At 64.1% G+C, this 7,134-nt stretch overlaps 2 protein-coding genes across 3 annotated transcripts in view; one reads left to right on the top strand and one right to left on the bottom strand.

Moving 5' to 3' along the window:
• The window catches only part of MAF1 (MAF1 homolog, negative regulator of RNA polymerase III), a 3,185-nt gene extending 1,378 nt beyond the window's left edge, over nt 1-1,807 (bottom strand). Inside the window, exons 1-4 of one of the 2 annotated variants that reach the window (XM_004387395.2) lie at nt 1,456-1,805; nt 551-677; nt 304-432; nt 68-233 (exon numbers count right to left, since the gene is read on the bottom strand). In XM_004387395.2, coding sequence (XP_004387452.1) covers nt 68-233; nt 304-432; nt 551-633 — 378 coding nt within the window. In that variant the 5' untranslated portion in view covers nt 634-677; nt 1,456-1,805. Of the gene's footprint in view, nt 1-67; nt 433-550; nt 678-1,455 lie in introns of both variants that reach the window. The other variant, XM_023741647.1, reaches the window with a different exon arrangement.
• Nucleotides 1,808-2,555: 748 nt separating this feature from the next.
• Nucleotides 2,556-6,401, top strand: SHARPIN (SHANK associated RH domain interactor). Its single transcript, XM_023741600.1, has 8 exons — nt 2,556-2,750; nt 3,220-3,394; nt 5,139-5,282; nt 5,356-5,497; nt 5,578-5,668; nt 5,743-5,896; nt 5,959-6,098; nt 6,194-6,401. Exons 1-8 carry the CDS (start codon nt 2,556-2,558, stop codon nt 6,377-6,379), a joined length of 1,227 nt encoding a protein of 408 aa, XP_023597368.1. The 3' UTR covers nt 6,380-6,401.
• Nucleotides 6,402-7,134: the final 733 nt, after the last annotated feature.

The raw sequence follows: 7,134 nt of genomic DNA, 5'->3' as shown, positions 1-7,134 counted from the left end.
GGGGCCGGGGGAGGGGAGTACAGCGGGAGCGGCTGTGGGCTGACGGTTCCTCTCCCCTCCCCCTCACCCAGCTGAGGCTGGGCTCCCGGCTGAATTCATGGCTCCGGGCTGTGCTGAAATCATAGTCCGGCCCAAAGGACTCGTTGAGCGTCGCAATCAAGTAGAAGAGAGTCTTGCGGCTGCACTTGTCGCTCAGGGGACCGTCGTCCTCACCACCCTGGCTCTTGCTCAGTCTGCAGAGAGAAGTGTCGGCGAGCTCCGCACTGTCCCCCCAACTGTGGGCAGACCGTGCCCCCCACTCACCTGCTGGGGCTGAGCCCTGAGGTCTGGGGCGGGGACAGTGCCTCCAGCACGTGGGGCTGACCCTCCTGGCAAAACTGCTTGAACATGTGCTTGTCATCTCCTGCCATCTTACAGGAGTAGCTCTCGATTCTACAGGGGGACGGAAGGGACGCAGGCAAAACCATGAATCGCGTCACCTCCCAGGTTCTAATCGGGGCCCTGGGCAGAGTGACCCCCGAGACGGCACTCCCCAGAGCCTCCGCCTCACCTGCCAATGATGTGGGCATCTCCTGTCTCCACAGTCAGCTGCGAGTTGATGGCCTCGAAGCTTGAGTTCTCCAACAGCTTCATGCTCCTTGGGGAGGGGGCTGCGTGCTCCTGAGGAGTAGTGCTGCCTGAGGGTACGGGAGGCCAGGCTATGGGTATCCGGCTGTGGGGCTCCGCCTTCGCCCTCCTACCCCAGTAAGCGGAGACGCTGTAAACAAGCTGGATCCGGCCCCTGGCCAGGCTTCGCCAGCTCACACCCCCTCCCATCTGTTCTCAAGCCCTTGCCGCTGGCCAGGGAGGGAATGGGATCCTGTTACCTGAGGCGGGTGCCAAGTAGGGCCTCAGCTCGGCCACACCCCCTGCACCTCACACGGATTCTGGGCCAGGCTCCGAGGGAGAGCCGGGGGTCCTTCTTCCCCTGGGGCTGCTGGTTTAATCTCTCCAACTTCCCCTCATCCCCACAGAAAAGCCCCACCCACCATGAAGGCCCCTTGGAGTCCGCGAAGGGACACGCCTCCTGCCGTACCCCTCACCCGGACTGGGCCCCTCAGCCAGGGTTTCAGGACACCTGGGGCTCCCTGCGGTCACCTGGGCGGGGCGCTCTTCCCCGGCTCTTCCTCGCCGCTTTCCGGCAAGGGCTCGAGGAAACCCATAAGCTCCTCCGTTCTCCGCGAGTGCGTCTGGTTACTTCGGACGCGCCGGGGCGGAGGAGGCCCTACGGCCCCCAAAGGGCCTAGACGCGAGTCGCCAAGGGGAGCCCCGGCCGGACGTGGGGTGGGGGGGTGGGGGACTACAAGTCCCAGGAGGCAGTGCGGCTGGGCCGGGCGCACGCGCACTGGCGCGAGGCCTGCTGGGCGCTGTAGTTCCGGCCCGGAGACAGCGGCCAGGTGCAGGGCGGACACCTACCTGTGTGGGCCAGGCTAGGTCCGGCTGGGCCAGGTCGAGTCGGTTGGTGTCGGTGCCAGAGAGAGAGCGGTGTAGGCTCCGGGCAGCGCGGGCTCCTCAGGACCGGAGGGCGGCGACGCGGCCTCCGCTTGGGCCGCACTGTATCCGGGGGAAGAAGCTCCGCGACGACGTCCCGTTACTCCCGGCCTTGCCGGCCCATCCGGGCTGCCACCGCGACATAGCCTCTCCCCACCCTGCACACCGCCGACTACCGCGACCGACCTGCCCGCCGACCGCCACAGATCGCCCCAGCGACCGAGCGAGCGAGCGAGCAAGCGAGCGACCTCCGCCTCCCTCGGCCGGACAACAACAAGCGTCCGCAAGGCCCAGCCCCACTCCTCTGAATGGCCCGCTCCGACCTCGGGGATCCAGAACTCGGATTGCCATTGGAAGCGTTACCCGCCGCTCATTCTCCTCTTCTACTCCTACTGGCTGATGCTCCTGTCCGTCACTCTTCTCGGAAGTGCGCGCCCGCCTTTCTCTCCGGGGTTCATTGGTGGGGCCTCGCCCGCTCCGCCCCCTGGCGGCGGACCGGCTCCGGACGCCGCTGCTCGCAAACAAAGCGCCGTGTGGGCGGAGCGCGCGGCGGCGGATGGGGCGGGCTGAGAAAGCTCCGCCTCTCAGCCCGAGGGGCGGAGCCCCTGCCCGGGAGCAGCGTTTTCCTCCAGCTGGCGGTGGGGTGTCTGTTGCCGATCGGCCGGGATGCAGCCTCAGCCCACCCGGCTGCTAGGGACAGAAACGGCGCCCGCCTTCCGCTTCTGGCCTTGCTTCCGTCCGTGACACTTGGTCCCACACACGGGCCTCAAGGCCCAGCTCAAACGTGATCGCCCTGGACACTTTGTCCCGGCGATGCTCGGGCCGAACACGGGACGTGTCCATCCTTGGGCAAGGCGGGAGGATCAGCTCGGCGATCAGTTCACGACCCCCACTCCCCGCCGCTCCGGCCGCGCCCGGAACCCCCGGAACTCCAGGCTCGCAGTCACGGTTTCCGGCCGGCGGAGGCGCTCAGTGGCCCAGCCCACGGAAGCGGGCTCGGAGGGCCGGGACCAGCCGGCCCGGAGATGGCCCCGCCGGCGGGCGGTGGGGCGGCGGCGGCGGCGGGCTCGGCGGCAGTACTCCTGGCGGTGCACGCCGCCGTGAGGCCACTGGGCGCCGGTCCGGACGCCGAGGCACAGCTGCGGAGGCTGCAGCTGAGCGCAGACCCCGAGCGACCCGGGCGCTTCCGGCTGGAGCTGCTGAGCGCGGGGCCCGGAACGGTGAGTAGGGGCGGCGGGGCGTACGCGGGTCGACCTGGGTCCGGCGGGGCGCGGAGCCCAAGGCTGGGCTCCTCCGCTTGCCAGCTGCGTGCCCTTGAGCAGTTACTTTTCTTTGTTTCTGTTTCTTTGTCTGTAAAATGGGCACAGTGCTGGTACCCACCTTTTTACGAGCTGTGTGAGGATTTTACAAGATTGTACGCCTCAAGGGCGTAGAGCAGTCTACCAAAACCCACGCCCGTTGCTATCGAGTCGATTCCGACTCATAGCGACTCTACAGGACAGGGTAGAACTGTCCCATAGGTTTCCAAGGAGCGGCTGGTGGATTCGAAATGCCGACCTTTTGGTTAGTAGGCGATCTCTTAACCACTGAGCCACCAGAGCAATGTAGGCGGCCTGTAAATGTTACCTTGTTCCTTTGGTTGTCGTGGCGCTGGGAGAGGCACCGAGCCTGGTTTCTCCCCGTCTTCAGGTCAGCTTGGAGTGGCCCTTGGAGTCAGTCTCCTACACGGTCCGAGGCCCCAACCTGCATGAGATGCAGCCTCCACCAGGAGGGCCTGGGGCCCTCAGCCTGCACTTCCCCAACCCTCAGGAAGCTCAGCGGTGGGCAGCACTGGTCCGAGGTGCCACTGCGGAGGGACAGAATGGTCAGTATCTTGGAGCGGAGATGCGTTTGCTCTGCTGGGGACTGTGTTTAAGCTGGGAGAGAGTCCTGGGTGGGAGAGGTGGTGGGGGAAGCTCACCTCCTGCTGGGGGTCTCGGAAGGCGCCTGGAATACCAGAGAGGTGTGCAAGGCCTTAGGCCAGCGTGAGAAGGACAGGCTATCAGGAGCACTGTGAAGGTATTCATGGGACAGTGACGACCTTTGGTTTGTGCTACTGGAGACTGGCAGAGACTTCTGTTGCCGTGTGGGGTGGTGCAGGTAGGGCTGGAGAGAGGAAGGATGCTTCCAGAGATGTTAGGTCGAATTAGCTGAATTTCAAGGCTGTTTAAGTAGAAGAGTTAGTAGTCGAGAGGCAGAGAAGGCTGGAGGGACCAGGGACAGCAACGGAACTCTGAGGTAGAGGCCTGCCTAGGAAGGCTGGCAGTGGTCTGGCTCTGACACATCCCGGGGGGTAGCTGGATCTAGGCCAGAGCTGGGGCTCAGGAGCGGTCAAGATGGGAAGGAATAGAGGTCAGTCAAGGTCAGTGGGAGAGAGAAGCAAGAGAGGGGCCTGATATGCAGGCCGATGGTGGGGAGAATAATGAGAGCCCATAAAGAGGTGGGGAAGATGAGACCCAGACAGGGTGAAGCAGAGGCCCAGGCAGCTCTGAGTCTCAGGGAGTGAAAGCTGGTCCTCTCATGTGCTCATTGGTTTGTTCATCCTCCAAACCTGTATTCAGTTTCTGCTCCACACTAGGCTCTGGGCCAGGTCCTGAGAGTCAGCAACAAAAAAAACCTTAACCTCCTGCTGTCTGGAAGCATGCAATTTTTTTTGGGGGGGGGAGGGGCTGCAGACATACAAACTGATAAACTCCCTGTTGGGTAGCGGAGGGAAGGAGAATGTTAGAGCCGGAAAGACAACAGTTTACAATAGGATCGCAGGGACACCTCATCGAGAAGGTGACTTTGGGGGAAATCGGAAGGTTATGGCAGGAACCACGTAGCCAAGAGAGAGGCAGGTACAAAAGCCCCAGGGTGGTAGGTGGGCATGGTGTTTGAGGCTCAGCTGAGGCCCGGCATGTGCTGGTGCTTGTGGGGCCCTGCTCACAGGGAGCACCGCCCATCTTAGTGGGGAGACAGCTCAATAACCGAGGAGCTATTTGAGCATTGGGTGGGGACCCCTCCCCATTGCAGTGGGGGGTAAGAAGGGGAGACAGCCTGCATGCCAGCTCTGAAAAGCTGCTCATAGTAGGCAGTGGCCCGCGAGGGTCTGGAATGGGAGCAGCCCAAATGTGTTCTGTGCTGACGGTGGAGCAGGAGGTGGGTACGGAGGTCCGGAGGCCACCAAAGCATGGAGCTGCTGAAAGGCAAGACTCTTGTCCGGGGGGCTGATTTGCCTTTGGAGGCCAGGAGAGCTGGCCTGGTCTCTGTGGAGGGTGGGGACGGGTGAGACTAGGCAGCAGAGGGGGCCAGCAGGACTCCGGGGCCGGATGAGCCACGCGCTCCAGCACCAAGAGGCAACAGGCAGCAACCTTCAAGGGGTTACAGGGTTAAGGCTGGAGGGGAGGCATGGCTCACAGGTGGCTGAGGTGGGCACTGGCATCGGTCAGTGCGGAGGACAGAGGCAAAGGTCCTGGAAGCCTGAGATCCAAGAGCAGAGAGGCCAGGTTGAGGGATGGCCTCAGACATGGGGAGCACTTGGGGACTAATCACAGGGGCCAGCAGCCTACCCTTGTCTTCCCTCCTAGGCAGCGGCAGCGGCAGCCCACCCCCAGCCTTAGGCCCAGAGACCTGCCCTGTTTCCCCTCCGAGTCCTCCTGAAGCCCCTACCCCCATAGGCCTCCAACCTGAGGCAGATCCTCCCTGGAGCCCTGGGAACTCTATGGAGAAAGGTAAGGGCAGGGGCCGAGGGGGCGGGGGAGCAGCAGGTGCCCAGCTGCGATGGTGGTCTTCCTCCCCTCACAGAAGAGCTGGCTGGGCGCCTGGCCCGGGCCATTGCAGATGGGGATGAGAAGGGTGCAGCTGAAGGGGCGGCCGTCCTGGCCCAGCGTCAGGTGGCCCTCAGCATCCGACTCCAGGAGGCCTGCTTCCCGCCTGGGCCCATCAGGTGAGCCTGGCCTGGGACTTTTTACTGCCCCACACTCCCTGGCCCCCTGGCCTGTCTCCCTGACCCATGTTCTGGCCCAGGTTACAGGTCACGGTTGAAGATGCCGCATCCTCTGCCCATATTGCACTGCAGGTCCATCCCCACTGCACTGTTGCCGCCCTGCAGGAGCAGGTGAGCACAGCCTCTGGGGAGGCCCGTGGGGGCGGGGCTGTGGGTGGCACCGTCCTGGCTGACCTCTGCCCCAGGTGTTCTCCGAGTTCGGCTTCCCGCCGGCCGTGCAGCGCTGGGTTGTTGGGCGGTGCCTGTGTGTGCCCGAGCGCAGCCTCGCTTCCTATGGGGTGCGGCATGACGGGGACCCCGCTTTCCTCTACCTGCTCTCGTCCCCACGAGAAACCCCAGGTCAGTCCTCAGTTGGGGTGGGTGGGTGAGGGAGGTGGGATGTAGCCTGAGCCGGCCCTGAGCCCCACCCTGCTCTACAACAGGATTTCGCCCTCAGCGACCCCAGAAGACGGATGGTGAGCTAGGCCGCCTGTTTCCCCAGTCACAGGGGCTGCCTCGAGCCCCCCAGCCTGCCAGCACCAGCCCCCCCAGTCCTCTGCAGGTGGGCCAGGGACCAGATGGGGCGTGGGGATGGCAGGGCTGGGGGTGCCGAGGGCCCTGGAAGGAAAGGGCCAGTAACCGCCGTGTTCCCTCCAGCCCGGCTGGTCCTGCCCTTCCTGCACCTTCATCAACGCCCTGAGCCGACCTGGCTGTGAGATGTGTAGCACCCAGAGGCCCTCCACGCGGGACTCCCTTCCCGCAGCCGCCACCCAGCAGCCACCAAAGGTACCAGAGGCAGAGGCGGGGGAGGGGAGGGCAGCACACCAGAACCAGCAGGCATGACCCCTGCCTCCCTGCAGGTCACGAGGAGAGAGGATGGCCCTTCCCTCCCAGGTCTCTCGGGGGACCTCTGCTGACTCATCGTGTGGCCAGAGCCAGGCTGGGGGGCCACAAGCAGACATTAAAGACACTCTGAGCCAGCGAGTGGCCTTCATTTCTTTGTGGGCAGGGCTGCAGGCAGGACCCGGAGGAAGGACGCTCCGGACTGCACGGCAGAAGGCGGGGCCCAGGCTGGGGTCTCAACAGCAGGGCAGCCTCCCAGCAGGCCCAGGCGGCTACGGGAGTGGGCTTAGACCAAGTTCCAGTGCTTCCCAGACTCTGTAGGGCTTCTCTGGCTGCTGTCCACGGGCAGAAGCTAGGGGGAGCTCCACACACTAGGCTGAGGCCCCCCCTCCACAGCTGGCCTTGCTGCCTCCTGTTCACTGGGAGGGGGGAGGGTGCTCTCAGGTACACGCCCACCCCTCCCTTCCTCACCACCTCCTCTGCCCTCAGCCCCTCCAGCCTGTCCACCACCTGTTCTCCCCCCAGCTCTTGCCCTCCCTAGACCGGCCACCACTCTGGTGGCTTACTCTGGATCCTGTTTACCAGTGACAGAGGCGGGGTTTTTAATTCTCTCAGACAAAAAAGCTCAAAGGCCAGGCACCCTCCCCTCCACATACTGCTGTGAGAACCCAGCCCATGCCAGGCTGGCGGGCCTAGACCCACTACCAGAGGCCCTGTGGACTGCTGCAAGATACCATCCCATAACAGACACCCCA

Source organism: Trichechus manatus, unplaced genomic scaffold, assembly GCF_000243295.1.
Source record: "Trichechus manatus latirostris isolate Lorelei unplaced genomic scaffold, TriManLat1.0 scaffold00185, whole genome shotgun sequence".
Lineage (NCBI taxonomy): Eukaryota > Metazoa > Chordata > Mammalia > Sirenia > Trichechidae > Trichechus > Trichechus manatus.
Note: the sequence above shows the minus strand (reverse complement) of the source record. Positions and strands in the feature narration are given on the sequence as shown.